We start from the raw sequence: 20296 nt of genomic DNA on the forward strand, positions 1-20296 counted from the left end.
ATTTGAGCAGGCTAAACAACGACGCCTCGTACATCGCTTTGAGCGCCATCCAAACACCGCAGCTACATCATCCTGCGATAATCTGGCCCCGTTGCAACAGCCTTCTCATCCCACGAACATGACTCGTATCGTCCGGAGAGAGCTCGAGGCCTTAGCTCCTACACCACTCATGTCTCCGCTACTCGACACCGTGGCCATGATACAGGCCGTAGTTCGCCAAGAACTTGCAAACGTCGGCCTGTCCTCCAGCCCCGTGTCGCCCACGCCACCATCCCACTCTGTTCCTGTAGTGGCTGCTGCTACTGCCAGCCCACCTTCCCCACGTCGCTACCTTAGTCGCAATCCTGCAGAGTGGTGCACCTCAGACGACAGGCCAATTTGCTTCATTTGCTGTCGCGCCGGTCACACATCGCGTTATTGCCGTAGCCGTACCTTCTTCACTCCTCGCTCCTATTACAACGCCGACCGCCGATACTACCAAGGACCTCGACGCTTCCCTGTCCAACCAGAGGAGCTCCGTCCCGTCTACGATGGACCAGGACATTATCTTTCTCAACAAGATGAGACTCGAAACGAAACCGTACCCCCTGCCCGTCGCACCAGCCGATCTCCATCCCCACTGGCTCGTCGATCCCGTTCACCGGTATCTCGCCGCAACTCCTCCCCATCACACGCCGGTACCTACTCGGGAAACTAGCGAGTACAGCGCCCTGGAGTGACGCTGCATTCCCGACCCGGACTGTCAACTCGGAACTGACCCCCGCACCTAGACGAAACCTCGTTGATATTCTTGTGGACGGAGTCTCCGTTTCTGCCCTTATTGATACTGGAGCCCACATTTCTGTTCTTAGCTCCTCGCTCCGTCGACGCCTCAACAAAGTCCTCACACCTGCTTCCTCGTCTACCGTTCGTGTTGCTGATGGCAACACAACTACTGTCATTGGTATTTGTACTGCGAGAGTTACCATTGCCGACCGCCACATCCCTGTGCTGTTTACAGTCCTCACCAGTTGCCCTCATGAAGTTATATTAGGACTCGACTTTTTAACAGAACACTCCGCTCTCATTGACTGTTATTCTGGACTGATTCATCTAGACCTGCCGCTCTGCCCTGACAACAAAGCTCCTGAAACGTCAACGCTCCGTCTTCGCTCCGCTGCATTTAGTCGCCTACCACCAGAAGCCGCAGTGTATGTGCTGATGTCGCCTTTTCCCTCCGTTCCGGATGGCGACTACGTTGTTTGCCCCATAACTGACGTGACACTTGAGCGTAGCATCGCTCTACCTCACAATATAGTGCATGTAGCGAATAACAGCACTTGTATTCCAGTCCTTAACTTCAGCTCTTTTGTGCAAGTTCTTCCTGAGGGCATTTCTCTCGCCGAACTGACCCCATTGTCGGAGTTTATTGTGGCTGCTCTTTTACGTGACCCTATTGCCGCAGTGCCGACACGACCTGCACCGTTCCCACCTCAGGAGGTTCGTATATCCGGCATGGTTGCTCCTGACTTGCGCCCTGATCGTGCGAAAGCACTTACGACCCTACTGACATCGTACAGAGATATTTTTGATTTCGGTGACCGACCCTTGGGTCAAACATCCTTCGTTGCACATCGCATCGATACCGGAGACGCCAGCCCAATTCACAGACGACCTTACCGAGTCGCCATTTCTGAACGCCGCCTCATACAAGATGAAGTCGACAAGATGTTGGCAAGGAACATTATAGAGCCTTCCAGCAGTCCCTGGGCATCACCTGTCGTGCTTGTTAAAAAGAAGGACAATACCTGGAGGTTCTGCGTTGATTACCGACATCTCAACAAAATTACAAAGAAGGATGTTTACCCGCTCCCCAGGATAGATGATGCCCTTGACTGCTTGCACGGCGCCAGATATTTTTCTTCGATTGATCTCCGTTCTGGTTATTGGCAGATCGCTGTTGACGAACGGGATCGAGAGAAGACTGCTTTCGTCACACCTGATGGCCTGTGCCAATTCAAGGTGATGCCATTTGGTCTGTGTAATGCGCCCGCAACATTCGAGCGCATGATGGATTCTCTTTTGCGCAGTTTCAAATGGACGACGTGTCTATGTTATCTTGATGACGTTATTGTCTTCTCCTCGACCTTCGAGAGCCATCTCCATCGCCTTGAGGCCATTCTTAGAGTCCTCCGAAGAGCTGGCCTTCAGCTTAACTCCAAGAAGTGTAGCTTTGGCCGACGTGAACTCAAGGTGCTCGGTCACGTGGTCGACGCACGTGGCGTTCGACCCAACCCAGACAAAATACGTGCTGTAAAAGCATTTCCTACACCCCGCTGTACCAGTGACGTGCGTAGTTTTCTAGGCCTTTGCTCCTATTTTCGGCGGTTTGTCCCCAACTTTGCGGAGACTGCTCGCCCACTCACCAATCTTCTGAAGAACGAAGCTCCATTTTGCTGGGACCAAGAACAGTCTCAAGCATTTTCTGCGCTCATTGCGGCCCTCACCAACCCACCCATCCTGGCACACTTCAATCCCTCAGCACCAACGGAGGTACGCACCAACGCCAGTGGTCACGGTATTGGTGCCATTCTTGCCCAACAGCAGATGGGTTGCACTCGCGTCATTGCTTATGCCAGTCGCCTCCTTTCTGCGGCTGAGAGGAATTACTCGATCACAGAACGTGAGTGCTTAGCCCTCGTGTGGGCCATCACAAAGTTTCGCCCTTACTTGTTTGGCCGCCCGTTCTCCGTCATCACCGACCACCACGCCTTATGTTGGCTTTCTACGCTGAAGGACCCTACTGGTCGCCTGGGGCGTTGGGCCCTCCGCCTTCAGGAATACACTTTTTCTGTCGTCCACAAGTCCGGCCGATTGCACGCTGACGCCGACTGCCTCTCCCGCAACCCGGTAGATCCACCACCCACCAGCGAGTGTGACGATGACACATGTGTATTGGCCATCTCTGACCTTTTAAACATTCACTATGAACAGCGCTTAGACCCCAAGCTTTCCAGTATTATCAATCGCCTCAGCACTAATCACCTTGATGCAACCCTTGCTTTGTTCGTGCTCCACAACGGCACCTTATACCGGCGGAATATGCGACCAGATGGCGCCGAGCTTTTGCTCGTAGTCCCCGAACACCTGCGCGCCACCGTTCTACAGCAACTGCACGACATGCCCACTGCGGGTCATCTTGGTCTATCTCGCACGTACGACAGCGTACGCCGCCGTTTCTTTTGGCCGGGCCTCTATCGCTCTGTTCGTCGTTACGTGGCTTCTTGTCGTTACGTGGCTTCTTGTGACCGGTGTCAGCGACGGAAGAAGCCATCGGTGGTGCCTGCTGGATACCTGCAGCCGATCGACATACCAGTAGACCCGTTTTCCCGAGTTGGCCTTGATCTCCTCGGGCCTTTCCCACTCTCTTCGTCGGGGAATAAATGGATTGCGGTGGCCACGGATTATACTACGCGCTACGCTGTCACCCGAACGATACCTACCAGCTGTGCAACTGACGTGGCTGCGTTTCTTCTCCACGACGTCATCCTGCTCCATGGTGCTCCACGCCAGCTGCTCACTGACCGTGGCCGTTGCTTTCTTGCTCGGGTAGTCGACGAAATTCTCCGGTTCTGCTCCATTAAGCACTATTTCACCACCGCTTACCATCCACAAACGAACGGCCTCACCGAACGCCTCAACCGCACGCTCACGGACATGTTGTCAATGTATGTATCGGATGATCACCATGACTGGGACGTTACTTTGCCGTTTGTAACGTTCGCATATAATTCCTCCCGTCACGACACAATGGGCTACTCCCCCTTCTATCTCCTATACGGCCGCGACCCTCCCCTTCCGTTTGACAGCGTACTGCCTCCCACCGTAAATGCCAGCTCCTATGTTCGTGACGCCATATCTCGAGCTGACGCCGCCCGGGTTATTGCTCGCCGCCGACTAGCTTCCTCCCAAAATTCCCAGAAACGTCACCATGATTCTCGTCACCGCGACGTCCACTACTCTCCGGGTTCTCTCGTCTTGCTCTGGACTCCCGCTCGTAGAGTTGGGCTGTGTGAGAAGCTCTTGACACGCTACGCAGGACCCTACCGTGTCTTACGGCCAGTCACTCCTGTGACATATGAGATCACCCCTGTGCATCCGCCGCAACAGTCTGCTATGCCACGTACCGAGATCGTTCATGTCGCCCGAATGAAGCCGTACTACACCTGCAGTAGTTCGACATAATGCGCACCGAGACTGTGCTTTTCGTGGGGGGGTAATGTTACATATATGCCCTGCGCGCTGCTGGATGTTGAAGAAGAGGACGATAAACAGTAGTGACGCGAAAGGAAGACGAAGCTGAAGAAACCGTTGGGACTGGCCTGAACACTTGCTCTACTGTGCTGTGGACGCTTGCCCTTCACCCGCTGTGGTTTCCTGTGCTAGCCTTCTGCCCCGTATCAATATTGTTACTTTTTTTTATTGTTCTCATTGGCCCAAGTATTCTTTCTCTGTCTTGTAGCGTTCTTGTCGGCACAAAATCTTGAGTTTGCTCCCCCCACCCCTTGTGTGATGGCCTTGGTCCTTTAACCCTTTGATTGTCGAATATTCCGAAGAAAAAAAAAACCCCAGTGTCGAATTTTTTTTTAACACTATGCCTTTAGCGCAGCACCCATACAGCAAACACGCTACGGGATGGAATGTGGCCGTGGTACTCATACGGCAAAAACAGCCATAGGGTTAAGGGACAAACAAATAAATGAAATAATTGCTAACGTAGTGGCCTATTCATATCCAGCATCTACAGAGCACACCCATCCACCCAGAATGCCGTTACTCCATGCATGATGCTCACCGGCTGGTTGTTCGGCAGTAATGCCATTCTCTTGGCCAAACTGAGAGTCCAGCTGAGCCTCGATGTCCCTGAGCTGCACTTCGAGCTGAGCCATGGAACACCACTCAGACTCTTCGTAGTTCTCCATGGCCCTGCAACCCCGGAGGAGGAAGGGACGCGGCTCAGACATGTGGTGAATGCACAAACAGGACGACAACGTCAACACTAACTCACGAAGAAATTTTACACACTAATACCCTGTTAAGCAAACAATGGTAAGGAGCAAACAGGTTCATTTTAGGATGCTTCTTGAAATCACAATTTTGCCTGAATCATAGGTTGAAGCTGCAGACACTGTGTTCTTTGCTCCTTTGCTGCAATGGCGGTGCTGTAATTTTCAGCATTTCTTGTTTGTACACAATAAACAGGAGTTTGACTCGTCACTTGTGGCATGTTACTCCTGGGCAAGGGCCATGGTTCACTAACTCTGTTAACTAAGCTCTAACCTTCAGTATACATGCAAGTAAGTGGCTGTTGGCTCACTTTGCACAAATAAAACTGCACTATGGGTACAGGGTCCCAACACAGTATAAGAATGCAGGTTCACCTAGAAAATCTGGAGACTTAAATTCGAGGGGCGATTTCACGGGTATTTTTAACATTTTACGCAATAATGCAAAACTGCTCGTAAACTGCCGTGCCCAATGCAGTGCCTGGCAGTACAGCTAGTACTTTTAAAGTACAGTTGTACTTTTAAAGCTCCGCACTGCTTTGGGCATGAGGGGTGTGCAAAATTTCTTCCAAGCTCCTCAAAAATGTACACTCGCTTCGTAAACAAAACAATCAAGAATGTGAAAAAGACATCGACTAATTCCACTTTTTTTTTTATGCACTACATTAGTAAGGGCTGGTGCAAAAGTTGTGCTTCATGAAATACATGCATACTGCTGAAATGGGAAAATTTTCTGAATCCCCTTCAAGTTCCATTCAAGGTGTTCACTATATTATTAATGCAAAAGGATTACTTCGCTATGTTCAGATTTCTGTCCGAAGGCCGCGTCGGCAAAATCAAAATCGTGTCCGCAGCAGTTGCGGGTAATTGAGAAGTGGTAGAGGTTAATGAGTTGTGTAAATCGATAGAGGTTGACATAATGTTGTGTCCAAAAAAATAATTAGGCCTATAAGTTAATTAGGTAATTAATTAGAGGCAGAAAATGTAAAAGTAAAGGCAAAAATGCTCTCATTAGCCAATGGTTTGGCACCACATTTATGTATCAAATACTAAATAGTTAATTAAATCCGTCAATTAGGGTGACGTCAAGGATGTGACTTCACGAAACTGTAAGTAGAGCCAAAAAAGGGCATAGGAAGGGATTGGCGTATAATTTGAAAGTACCAAAGACTAAAATGGGTAAACAAAAAGTGAATTAATGTGACGTAGAAGATGCGACGTCACACAACTGGAAGTAGAGCCGAAAAAGGGCATAGGAAGGGATTGACGCACAATCTGAAAGTACCAGACTAAAATGGGTAAACAAGAAGTGAATTAAGCAACTAGAAGCAACCAGAAGTAACCAACAGCAGCATCCGTGCTTTCGCATAACTCCAATGCAGATTCTAGACAAAATTTCCATTTGAAAGCCAAGGCTTGCGTTGATTAGTCTCTCCTTTATCCTTTTTGTGCCCTGCAGACAAGAGCACATACTTTTGTTTACAAAAAGTAACTGGGCTTCCCTTATTGCTTCTCATGAATCAGGAGACTTACCATTCCCGCAGAAGGAGAGCACATTCACAGCTTTGTGTTCGCTACTGATAATCAAGTCAACAAGATCTGGTTACTTTCGACAAAGATGGTACAAAAGAGCCTAGTTTTCTGCTCTTTCTTGGCACAATGTACTGCAACAGTTAAGCCATTCTGCCCTCTTCAAAACAGACGTCAGTAACTGTAGCAACAACCAGAGCATCCAACCCACTTTTTCTGCTCCTGAATCCGCTGTATACGCTTGGCCTCAGACTTCCGGGCACTCTCGGCGGCCTTCTCTTCCAGCTCCCTCTGCAGAGTGCAGTGAAATGTCATTAACACTGAGAAATAGCGAGATAAAGAAATATTAATAAAACCACAGAACACTCCTTTTAAATTAAGCTGTGTTGATACCCTTGTTTATATCCTCAAAACAAATTCTCTCAAAAAGAAAAAAAGAAAAAAAAGATGTGACAAAACCAGTGCCTACCTGCACCACTCCTTTCCTGAAAGATTCAAAGCAGTGCACAATTACAGAGTGTGTACTAGTTTGCATTCCTGGTCACATTTGGTCTCATATTCATGTACTTGCATGAATGCAATCCTTTAACGCGTTCAAAATGTTTGTCTAAAACCCTGAACAGGGCACAGAAGAGATTGCTAAAGATTGTTTCCTAGCCTGTATTTACGTAAGCAGTTCAATTCCAAAAAACTTCTTTACAGTAAACTTTCGTTAATTCGGCCTTCAAGGGACTGGAAAAAAAAGTTTGAATTAACCGAAAGTTCGAATTATCAAATGACCCCAGAAAAATTGCGGGAAACCATTAAATTGCTGCAGATTTATTTGGAGAAAAACTCAGAAATATTCATCTGCCTTTGACACGAAAACTGCGCGTCAACTACAATTTTGTGCAGTTCTGTGAGATGCTTCGCTGCGTGAACGCTGTTGCGAGCCGCGAGGCAGAATTGTTCCAGAACGGCAAGACCCTCCGCGGCCTCTTTCACCATGCGGCGCAGTACTTGCGGCAGCTCCTCACATACGGTGTCGCCCTCCGAGGATTCGTCGTCTGAGGCACCAAGCACATCTTCGACAATCTCGTCTTTCATTAATGACCCAGCGGCGGCCACACCCGCGTCTATGTTGATATACTCTTCAAGATGCACTTGTTCAGGAAGCGACTCTTCAAACCGATCGTCACCTGACAGTGCATCGGTGCACTCATCAGTAGCGTGCACTGGTCTGCACCAGACTGAGCAAAGCCGCAGTGACAGAAACAGTTGGCGATCACCTGCGGTGGCGTACTGTCCCACTCATAAGTAATATGTGCACAGTGCTGAAAAGCGACACTTCATATGTTTTCATAGCCTCATTGCATAGGAGCATCCTTTCCAGGAGGTGCCTCCTATATTTCGTCTTGATGAACTGAATAACCCCCTGGTCCACCGGCTGCAAGACAGCAGTAGTGTTTGGAGGAAAGAAGGTTAGCTTTACAGCCTGTAGTCCAGAAACGTTCCAGTGTGCACTGCAATTATCAACAATCATCAACTCCTTCCGGTCGTTCGCCTGGAACCGACGGTCCAGCTTGTGCAGCCATTCCCTAAATACCTCCGCGGTCATCCATGCCTTACAGTTCGTGTAATAGTCAACCGGAAAGCTTCTTAAAACATCTAGGTTCTTGGGACTTGCCAATCACAAGCAGAGGCAAGCACTCCGTTCCGGTCATGTTTGCCGCAAATAGAATCGTCACTCGTTCTTTTCTGCGTCTGCCACCGATACAGGGATCCGCCTTAAATGTGATAGTTTTGTTCGGAAGTGCCTTGAAAAAAAAAGCGCAATTTCATCAGCATTGAAAATATTTTCCAGTGCAAAGGCAGCAGTAAGCTCGCGGAGCTCGCTAGCTTTCCAATTCTTAGTGACATCATCAACGGCAGCTTTTTCTCCACACAAGCTTGTGAATACAAGTCCATGTCTCACCTTAAAACGAGTCAGCCAACCATCAGACACTTTAAAAGTAGTAGCCCTCATTTTCAGGTCAAACCTTTCAGCCTGTGCGCAAACCATTGCGTCGCTTAAAGGCCCACTGTCCACCCTCCGGTCGAAAATATTTTCTTCCCTGGTGACTGTGAGACTTCGCCCCTAGAACACAAGGCCGCAAAATGTTTTTGAAAAGATTAACTAATAACGCAGTTACAGCCACCGCAATCACCCGATTCTGTCATGCCTCTTTCCTTCCGTTCCCTCGTAAAGGTTTTTCACTCTCCTGCCCGAGGTCGTCTAGCCTCCGCAATACAAATTCCCCTTCCTCCTCCGCGTTTGGCGGGAGGTTGGGGCGTGGCTCTCCGCGAGCGCGAGAAAAAAAAAAAAAAGGAACGGTCGAGGGAGCGCGCGCCGCTGGATTCAGTCTGGCCATGGCGAGGGAAAAGCGCGCTGCGAGCGGTAGACACCCATCCTTCTCCCGTCAGTCAGCGAGATGGACCAATGGACATCGTTCGCGGTACGTACGTCATTGCTGTGGCCCGTCGGGCCAGCGCAGGAAACGGGGAAGCTGGCTTCCCGGAGAAGAGCATGAGAGAGCTTTGAATTGTATTTTCGATGCTTTGCGGCGCGCGTCACTGTAGCATTTTGCACAGACTATCTCTGGTATCTGATCGAAACACTGGGCTCCTTTGCTTAAGAAGGCCTTCCCTGGACAGTGGCCCTTTAAGGGCAGCAGTGCACTATAAGAGTCACCAATCCATCACAAGACGGTGTCCTCCACATCAGGATGCGCTGCTGTTCACAAATGCTTTCGGCTCTTGTCAAACTTTTCCCTCTCGTATGCCTGCATAATCTTAGATTCCATCTTCACGTACGTTGACAAAGTGCTCTTCTTCACGTTGTATTTGTGCATAACTTCTTAGCGTGAGAGCCCCTTTCAAGGCGTTCAAGATTTCCACTTTTGTGGCCAAGTCCTTCGCTGGGCAGTATTTCGGTCGCTTCGGAGTGGCCATGATGTTGCCGAGTTCTAGCAAACTGTGCTTGACAAGAATGGGCCTGTCAAACGATGCAAATGCGAAACCACACACAACGAACAAAGCGAGACAAGGGCGTAGCCTTGACGCGCTGGAGCACGAAACCACGTAAACTCGCTGCCAATGAAGCGCGAACATGGGCCAGTCAGCATCCGAAACGACCGGTGGCTCGGCTCGATTAGTTGACTGACCTGCAGCTAATAATTTCTGCCGGCTCCAACTGGCGGGCTTTCAGAAACCGATACTATGCGTCCGGCAGCCCTGCAACAGCTATCGTGCTCACTAAGCAAGTCGAGAGTGCGTTGCAATAAATTCATCGTGTATTTCTGGCTTATGGAAGTATATTTCCGCAATTATTTGCCGTAAAAGTCGTACTTCAGAACGCCTGCGTCGCGGAAGCTGGGCCGAATTTACCAGCATGAGAGAGTAGCAGTGTTCGAATTACTGAGCGCCCGGCTCCATATAGTTATATGTGCGCTGGCCGGGACCAAGCTGGCTGTTCGAATTATCCGATTTTCCGATTCAACGGGAGTCGAATTAGATTTTACTGCATTTATTTTTATAGAGAGGCTGCTCTGCAGGTTTTTGTCACCGTGTGTTTGATGCTGTTTGGTGGTAGTTCCTTGTATCAATTCCACCTTTTTATTTGCATTAATAAAGATCTTAAAATGGTATGTGAGTTCATTTTGAAAGTTTCAAAAGCAGAAAAAAAGACCATTGTCTCCTGCATTATTTTACTGTGCTACTTCATTGTTAAAAGATAAAACATTTACCTGAATGACAACTATTGTACCAGTTAATGAACTACCATATATTGCCGATAAGTTGACTTTACTGAAAAAAAATTTTTCCAAGTTTGGGGATCAACTTATAATCGGCAATTATATGATACCTGGCATTAGGAAGGTGCCATGGTCAAAAATGTGCAACATCAAGCTTTTATATCAATATTGCCACCTGGGGTCCCCATGTTCTAGCTGCGCCTGGAAGAAGAGGACACTGAAGTTGACTCTCGTGCTGTGCGCCGAACGTTTGCCTGCTGGTACAGCTTCGTCCCGTCGTTTTAGTCAAGTCTAGCCCTGTTGTCCGTGACATATTTTGGTGTCGGCGCAGGGTATCGATCCCAGTATATGTCCCAAACTCCTCCGCATACCCAGGATTCAGGTCCTGTGCCAATCGACACTCCTGTTCACCGCGCTAGCCGGAGGAACCTAGGCCTACCACCTGAGCATGGGCCGTTGGAATTCACCACCGCAGCCGCCCCTCGACCTGTCATGCAAACTCCAACGTATTACACTCTACAGAACCCGCGACTGCCTAAGGCTTTCCACGGCTGTCAGATGGAAGACGTCGAAGACTGGCTCTCCCAGTTTGAACGGGTCGCCGCATTTAATCAGTGGGACGACGCCGCAAAGCTCAGGAACGTCTTCTTTAGCCTGGAAGATGGCGCTCGTACTTGGTACGAGAATAGCGAAGGCGCCCTAACATCGTGGCGCGAGTTCTGTCGCTGCATACTGGACACCTACACCAGCCCGGATCGCCGAGAACGAGCGGAAAGAGCTTTACGCTCTCGCATACAGATGCCGAACGAGACCATAACCATGTACGTGGAGGACATGACTAGGCTGTTCCGACGATCTGACCCGGCCATGCCCGAAGAGAAAAAGGTACGCTATCTCATGCACGGCGTTAAGGAACAACTGTTCGCTGGGCTCGTGCGCGATCCGCCGAGCACAGTTGCCGAGTTTCTTTCGGAAGCAATCACGATGGAAAGGATGCTCCAGCAGCGGTCTACGACCTACGACAGGCCGGTAATCGCCGCTTCGCTCACGGAGCCGCATTCGGCCTTCGGGGCTAGTCCGGATCTTCTTCGCGACATCATCCGCTCCATTTTGCGTGAAGAGCTCCAGAAGCTTTTCGGTGCTCCACAGCCGACGGTCGCCTCTGTCGCTAGTATTGTACGAGAAGAACTCCAGCAAGTACTTCGGCCTTCGGTACCATCTGCTAACCCGCCATCCTTTTCCAGCGAGTCCTCTCGACCAACGTATGCGGACATCTTGCGACGTCCCCCAACTGATTCCACACAATTACTGCCACCCGACCAAGGCTCACTGTATTCAGCCCACCCCGAGCCGTACATCGACAACTGCCGACCACCCCAGCGAAAGGCAGACCTGTAGCGTGCCCCAAATCGGCAGCGCCTGTGCTTCTACTGCGGAGAACCTGGTCACCTGTATCGATAGTGCCCATATCGTCAACTGGGACTGAAGGGTTTCCCCATCGACATGCGTAGCCCTCCTTTAGGCCAACGACCCCGGGATATTGAGGACTACGTAGCCCAGCAGCGCATGGCGCCAACTTTTAGACGACAGTCACGATCTCCGTCTCCACGCCGATCATCCTCGCAGCCCAGCTCCTCCGGGATGGCGCAGCGACGGTCGTCTAGTCCGAGCCGGGAAAACTAAAGACAGCGACCTCAGGGGGCGAGGCCGCTTCAAATCGACGCGACGAAGACCCCCCGACAACGCGACCTGTGAGCGACCGCGACTTGACGGCCCCGACGACAATTCGTACACGTGAAGATAGACTCCCGCTCGATATACCCGTGCTCCTCGACGGCTATAAGGTTAGCGCATTGGTAGACACTGGTGCTGATTTTTCGATTTTAAGCGGGAAGCTAGCGATGCTTCTAAAAAAAGTGATGACGCCATGGTCTGGCACGCAGATTCGAACCGCTGGCGGACATGTCGTAACTCCGAGCGGTCAGTGCACGGCGAGAGTCCAAATTCGCAACTCCACGTTTGTTGTCAGCTGCCTTGTGATACCTGACTGCTCCCGCGACTGTATCCTTGGTGTCGATTTTCTCCGAGAGTATGGGGCCATTATTGATCTCCGGAATCATACTGTGACCTTTTCGACCGAGAAAGCTGATGATACTGACACCGCAGACCGCCAAAGCCGTGCCCCTCTTCGAATTTCTGCCGAGAGCGTTTATATTCCGCCACGTTCCAGTGTTTTTGTGACTGTTAAGTGCGATGAACTACGTGACGGAACGGCGGTCGCTGAGGGCAACCAGTCCCTTTTGCTCACCCATGGCATCACCTCGGCGCGGAGTCTCATCCATCTGCGTAACGGCCGATCTGAGCTCCTGGTGACTAACTTCACGAACGAACCCCGCCATCTTTTCCGCGCTACCGCAATCGCATTCGCCGATGCCTTAGCGGACGTTTCTGAATGTTTTACGTTCGGAGAAGTTGAAAATGTGCGCCCATCCCTTGATCGTCTGGATATTAGTACAGATCTCTCGGAAACACAGCAGCACGACCTGCGTTCTCTCCTTCTAAAATACAGTGCTTGTTTCGCGACGTCATCGAAAATTCGGCAAACGCCTCTTGTGAAGCACCGTATAATTACTCCCGACGATGCCCGCCTTATATGCCAGCAGCCGTACCGCATCTCGACGACGGAACGTGAAGCAATTCAGACACAGGTTCAGGAGATGCTTCGTGATGGTGTCATCCAACCCTCCAACAGTCCGTGGTCGTCCCCTGTCGTGCTGGTGAAAAAAAAGGATGGCACCCTTCGCTTCTGTGTTGATTATCGAAAGTTGAACGACATCACTAAAAAAGACGTCTACCCGCTGCCCCGTATCGACGATTCGCTCGACAAGCTTCGTCGCGCCCAGTACTTCTCCTCCATTGACTTGAAGAGCAGCTACTGGCAGAATGAGGTCGATGAGCGGGACCGCGAAAAAACAGCTTTTGTCACCCCAGATGGACTGTATGAGTTTAAAGTGCTGCCACTCGGCCTATGTTCAGCGCCGGCAACTTTTCAGCGCATGATGGACACCATTCTCGCCGGCCTCAAATGGCAAATCTGTTTAGTTTATCTCGACGACGTTGTCGTGTTCTCTGAAACCTTTGGAGAACACCTCGAACGCCTTCGCGCAGTATTAGATGCCCTCCGGTCAGCTGACTTGACGCTCAAGCCCGAGAAGTGCCACTTTGGCTACAAAGAGTTGAAGTTTCTCGGTCATCTTGTGAGTGCCGCAGGCGTTAGGCCAGACCCCGACAAAACTGCTGCTGTCGCCAAATTTCCCGTTCCTGCCACAAAGAGGAGTTTAAAACGTTTCCTGGGTTTGTGTGCGTACTACCGCCGCTTCATCGCCGACTTTTCCAAGATAGCCGCACCCCTGACCCGCCTCACGCGGGATGATACACAGTTCGTGTGGGCCACCGAGCAACAAGAGGCTTTTGCGGAGCTGCGCAGACGACTGCAAACTACCCCTGTTCGTGCGCACTTTGATGAAGACGCTGCCAAGAAGTCCACACCGACGCCAGCAACATCGGCCTTGGCGCTGTACTCGTTCAACACCAAGCTGGCGTGGAAAGGGTCATTGCGTATGCCAGCTGCACGCTCTCCCGCGCTGAAACAAATTCCACTACGGAAAAGGAATGCCTGGCGGTTGTGTGGGCAACTATGAAATTTAAGCCTTACCTCTATGGCCGTGCGTTTAAAGTCTTTACTGACCACCATTCTCTGTGCTGGCTGGCCAATCTCTGTGACCCATCGGGGCGCCTAGCACGATAGAGCCTTCGCCTCCAAGAATTTGATTACTCCATTGTGTACAAATCTGGTCAGAAGCACGAAGATGCTGACGCGCTCTCCCGGGCACCCGTCGGATTTGTCGATAACGTCACGGATGACAGAGGTTTTCTTGGACTAGTGAATGCCTCAGACATAATGACCCGACAGCGAGCTGACCCAGACCTTCGACCTGTCATTGACCACCTGGAGGGTCATGCTGCTGACGTCCCCGTCAGTTTGGAAGGCACCTGTCTGCATTCTGTCTTCGGAATGGCGTTTTATTCAAGAAAAACTCCAGCACTGTTGATCGAGCGCACCTCCTTGTCGTGCCGGCCGACCTTCGCGACGATATCCTTTTTGCTTGCCACGATGAGCCCACCTCCGGCCACTTGGGCTTTGCACGCACACTCGCTCGAGTTCGTCAAGCCTATTATTGGCCTAAACTTTCTGACGCCGTCCATCGCTACGTCAGAGGCTGCCGCGAGTGTCAACGTCGAAAGGTGCCTCCTCTCAAGACCGCGGGTTTGCTCCAACCTATTATTCCACCTCGGACGCCGTTTGACCAAGTCGGCATCGACCTACTGGGCCCATTTCCGCTGTCATCGATGGGTAACAAATGGATTATAGTCGCGACCGACTATCTCACACGTTATGCGGAAACCAAGGCAGTGCAGCGGGGCACATCAATTGAGATCGCTCAATTCTTTATGCAGCAAATCGTGTTGCGTCATGGCGCACCGTCCCTAGTCGTAACCGATCGAGGCACCGCGTTTACGGCACAGCTCATGCATGACGTGCTCGAGCTTAGTCATACCAGCAACCGAAAAACTACTGCATATCACCCGCAGACGAATGGCCTCACGGAGAGACTCAACAAAACCATCGCCGACATGATCGCAATGTACATAGACTCGCAGCACAAAAACTGGGATGAAGTTTTCCCCTACATCACTTATGCCTACAACACGGCCACCCAAGAGACGACGCGTTTTACACCATTTCGCCTAGTCTACGGACGTGACGTTCAGACGATGTTGGATGCCATGCTTCCGAGCTGCCCAGATGATCATCCACTCATGCCAGACGCCGAGCAGTTTGCTCAGCGCCCTGAGGAAGCACGTCAACTTGCCCGCATTCACATTCAACAACAGCAGGGCACGGATGCACGCCGCTACAACCTCCGTCATCGACACGTCGCATACCATCCTGGAGAAAAAGTTTAGGTGTGGACCCCGGTGCGTCGGCCCGGCTTGTGTGATAAACTGATTTCCCGTTACTTCGGACCTTACGAAGTTCTGCGCCGAGTCACGGAAGTGACTTACGAAGTTCTTCCAGTGGGTACTGTGCAGCCCTAGCGTCGGCAACCACGCTCCGAGGTCGTCGTTGTCCGCATGAAGCCCTATTTCACGCGGTAGTGCGCTATGCGTTTGTTTCGTTGTCGCGTAGGACACCTTACCCCGCCTCCGTTATCTATGCTGTCCATGTGCTGATCTTTCTTTTCGCTTACATTGCCCATCGCTCGCGCTCCGTCCCTTATTTCTTTTTTTAAGAGGGGGAGTAATGCCACCTGGGGTCCCCATGTTCTAGCTGCGCTTGGAAGATGTGGGATTCGGGCTTGCTGCGGCTGCCCTTTGCGCGGCCGCCGCTCGCTTCCCAGTTCTCCCCGTTCCCTTTCTCCCGCCTGAGGCGGCGGAGAGGGGCTCGGACGACTTGTCACTGTCGTTCGGGCCACAGCTCCGCCCTGGCGTCCCAGTGGCTGTTATCATTGGCGCCTTTTGGCGGGAACACAGCGCGGCCCTCGAAGCGGTGCCGTGTTCCCGCCAAAAGGCGCCGATGAGAACAGCCACTGGGACGCCAGGGCGGAGCTGTGGCCCGAACGACAGTGACAAGTCGTCCGAGCCCCTCTCCGCCGCCTCAGGCGGGAGAAAGGGAACGGGGAGAACTGGGAAGCGAGCGGCGGCCGCGCAAAGGGCAGCCGCAGCAAGCCCGAATCCCACAAAGAAGAGGTCACTGAAGTTGACTCTCGTGCTGTGCGCCGAACGTTTGCCTGCTGGTACAGCTTCGTCCCGTCGTTTTAGTCAAGTCTAGCCCTGTTGTCCGTGACAATATTTTACAAAAGAGAAAAATAACTGAGCTAGACTCTCTTAAGTTGTTGTGTGAGGCAAGAAAGCACAGATGACCCCAATATGTGCTGTAACCAGCCATCTGACATACTGTTTCATTCTTTGACTTAAAAGTTTAAGTGAAAGTAAAACAAAAAAAAAATTAATCCTCACTAAATTAAAGGGAACAGAGAATCAAACTTGGAAGACTATATCAACATACATAAATGTCACAAAAAAAGTCCTTTCATTTCTAATTAAATTTGTTACATCTAATGGAAAAAGGCAGGTTCTGCAGCTTCCACTCAATTTCATTCATGAATTGGTAATGTTAGAAATCAATATGAAGTCCTAAAGATAGGGCAAGAAAAGAAGCTCAGCCCCTTCAAACAGCTAGCATCACTTAGCATATGTTTGTGAACCGTCAGCAGTGAAGCTGCAGAATTCCGTCAATACTGTAAGTATGAAAACGAAAATTGCACCATACGATTTGAGTTTTTCGTACACTTTCTTTCAGGTAAATAAGAATTGTCAGTGAAACTTTGTTCACAAAAGCAAAGCAATGTAATCCACAAAACCTTAGTACTGCCGCTTGGTAGTATGTGAGCTCACCTTTCTCCTTTGTACCCTCCGGTCTCGTTTCCGTATGAATTGAACCAATTGCTGCACATTAGAAAAACAAGCAAAGTTTAGTCAATGCTATGCCATTAAACCATGATAATTTCATACAGGTTAGTAGACTTGTACACTTCCTGCAGGTCCATTCTTTCTAAAATATATTTTACGGGACAATGTGAGCCACCAGCCAAAGCCAACTTTTAAAATCATGGAGCCATGTGGACACACTTAAGTTTGCCACAAGCTCATTAAAGCTCGAGTTCAACTAACACAGCAGCATAACGCTACTTTTAATAGGCACGTGAGCCTGCATCCAACAACTCAATGTACAAATGGATTTTCAAAGGGTACATGCACAGTCACACTTACAGCAGTGAACTGTGACTTAACGTGCAACACAGTAACATCATGTGGCCAAAGTCACTCCACCCAACCAGCAACATATTTTAACACAAAACACACAGCACTTGCCCAGGATGGGCCAAATGAACCATGCTAGAGGAGCTGACAGGCCTAACTTTTGAGCCCAAGCTTGGCATGGGCCCTATGCTACCAACCCAAGCCCGGCCCAGCCTGATATTGAAAGGGCCTGAGCCCGGCCTAGCCCAGTGCTCAGACTTAGGGCCCGGGCCCTGATTGCAGTTTGAGTGATGCTACAGAAAGAAATAAAGTGGTTAGGGTGCCCGACCCAGCAGTCGAGCACTTTAACAGTCAGGCACCCTAACCACTGGTTTTTCTATTTGTTTTTCTGCTTTTCAGGGGTTCCTTGTGCGCACTCATACAGTCGAACCCGGATATATCGAACTCGAAGGGGATCGCGAAATAGTTCGATATATCGATAATTCGATATACAGAAATCGGCTTGGGACGGCACTTACGATACGAAAAAAACGATACTGTATTTGTTGCGTAATCAACTCACTCGCACAATGAACCCACCCTCCACTTTTGCACTCGAGAATTTGGAAAAAAAAAAAGCGTTAAGGCCAGCTCGCTCGCATGCAAGAGATTAAGCGATCACAGCGACGAGCGGCAGCGACAGAGCAAAAAATTTTCAACTTGTTGGAACTGCGTCCCTCTGCCGTAGAAGCCACCGCGGCAGCTCAAAACAAGGTTTCTGTGTCGCCGCGGCAGAAATCGCCAGCGTTATCGCAGTTATCGCTTGCATGTCGCAATCCGTTTCGGTCGTCTCATCCACAGCTCATTTCTTGGGAGCGTGCCAAGATGCTGCGCAGCGATAACGTCGCAGCAAGTTTATCTTTTGATAGCTCCTGCTGCGGCGTGGGAGCGAACTTGGCAGATTGCCCATGATGGCTTGATTGCACAAGCCTGATTCGATTTATCACGCCGCGCTTGGAGCGGGCGTAGTCTACTGCCACAAAATCATTGGAAAGCGTGATAAAGTGGCTGCAAATGCTGTTTGAAGCGAAAAATGCTAAAAGCCGGTGTCATGATCGCAGCTGACCGCATACTTTCGTTGATTCATACGTGCAAGTATAAATGGCTCCCGAAAAAAAAAAAAAAAAAAAAAAAAAAAGATACATCTGTTGCTTCTTAACTTCCGCAGGCGCCATAGCCACGTCAGCCGAGCCGCCGCGCGCAGAGGGTTCGCAACACATGCTGGAGAAACCGTCCGACGTTCTGTCTGAAAACGGGCTGAGCTGGATTGGCGCATGCGTAGCGCGTGCTACTGCGAACATAGGCCGGGAAAGAGGAAAGAGAGAGATAGCTCGGCAAAAGAATGGGCACACCCTTGCGCTTCGCTCTATCGCGCTTTTCCCCTATCGCTCCCACCGGTTCTCTCTGGTTTCTTCGCGCACATGGCTTGCAAACGTCACGTGCTGGTGCACGGGAAACGATAACCGCAGATGCGCGCGCCTTTGGGGAATGGGCGCGGCGCTGCCCTAGCCGAACTGTCCCCTCTCATTCCTTCCGCGGCATGGCTTGAAAACGTCACGCGGCAAAGGGCCGAGGGTGATGCGATCGTCTTTGGGGAAGGCACACTTTCCAGTGCGTGGTGCGGAGTTCGATATATCGAACGACCGGTGAAATTGAGTTCGATATATGACGCGGCTTTCCTATACTTTTACATGGGATTTTCGAGGGGATATTCCGTGAGCTCGATATAACCAAAATTCGATATATTCGGGTTCGACTGTATATATGTAGCATCCTTTCTTTTTTGCTGTGCGTACATGCAACTCAAAGGTTTCATCATAATGCAAAAGCAACCTTTCCAACATTTCATACTGCCGCGATACCTTCAAAACTGTATTTGTTGTTTTTTAACAGCCGCCGGCATGCGGCCTTATAATTGTGATTCTGGCACACGTATCAATTCTGTATTCTTTGTTTGTTAATGCTCAATGTCGCGAGACGCACCTTTATCAGTTTCTTTGTCGCGCAAGATGCGCCGAGATCTGTCTCGAAGATTCCGACCAGTCGCGTATGTTTCTACAATGTTTCAGGTTGAGCTAGTAACAGTTTGCAGCATTATCTAGATGGTTCGGAGCAGCCTTTAAATTGAGTGTTGATGTGTGCGACAGGCTATCTTTGTTCAACGAGCACATTTATTGCTATCGCCGCGTCCGAGTTGCTTAGTTCTTTTGCGGTTGCAAGTCAGCCCAATAAAGAGTTTCTTCAGTGCAATCACCAACTCTCCATTTGTGTCATCGACCTTCCTATCAAGCTGAAGCCTCCGAACATTACTCGGGCACAAACGCCTCCCTTGTTTCAACCCTGACAATTAGTGCTCGACAGGCCCTTTAAAAAACACATAAAAAAAAGGCGCACACAAATCAAAACCAATAATCACTCTGCAGTCACTAAACTGTGACTCACCCTGACTTCTTCATTGCGTTGCCGGCGGGCTGCATCCCGCACCTTGCGGTTCTCGCGCTCCATGAGCCGCGCCACTCTCCGGTTGGGTGCTGTCCGTACATCATACGTGTCAAGCCACGTGAACGTGCGCGCTGTACAGTAACTTTGCCAGTAGCCATAGAATGGGCCCACAACCTGGAGGAAAATAAATAAAGGAGAATCAGCCAGTCAGTTAGTCATCTACAAAACGGCTCAGACTAGAAGTTCCCAAACTGGGTTCTGGAGAACCCTTAGAGCATCTTCGGTAAGGTTTATGCAGTTTAATGTCCCAAAGCGATTCAGGCTAGGTGAGATGCTAAAGTCAATGGCTCTTTAACTATATAGATGCAAAGGTCCTGGCAGGCTGATTCATATACAGTAAAACCTCGTTTATCCGGATCTCGTTAACTCGGAAATTCGGCTAACTCGGACTCGCGGCGCGGTCCCGGCAAAACTGTGTATAGTTCAATGGTGTGAAATGCTCGTTAGCTCGGAGGCATTTAGCCGCGCACCGGTTAACTCGGACAACTCCCGAAGGCTATCGCAACTTCCAGTGAGCCGCGC

The 20296-nt window shown here is 50.2% G+C and overlaps 1 protein-coding gene across 1 annotated transcript in view; it reads right to left on the minus strand.

Moving 5' to 3' along the window:
* Positions 1 to 20296, minus strand: part of LOC146180872 (dnaJ homolog subfamily C member 21) — a 68372-nt gene that overhangs the window by 29954 nt on the left and 18122 nt on the right. The window contains exons 5-8 of the mRNA XM_084576197.1: positions 19715 to 19888; positions 16868 to 16918; positions 6787 to 6866; positions 4835 to 4965 (exon numbers count right to left, since the gene is read on the minus strand). Coding sequence (XP_084432323.1) covers positions 4835 to 4965; positions 6787 to 6866; positions 16868 to 16918; positions 19715 to 19888 — 436 coding nt within the window. The remainder of the gene's footprint in view (positions 1 to 4834; positions 4966 to 6786; positions 6867 to 16867; positions 16919 to 19714; positions 19889 to 20296) is intronic.

The sequence above is a fragment of the Amblyomma maculatum genome, chromosome 8, assembly GCF_055883805.1.
Source record: "Amblyomma maculatum isolate TAMU_Amacu chromosome 8, ASM5588380v1, whole genome shotgun sequence".
Lineage (NCBI taxonomy): Eukaryota > Metazoa > Arthropoda > Arachnida > Ixodida > Ixodidae > Amblyomma > Amblyomma maculatum.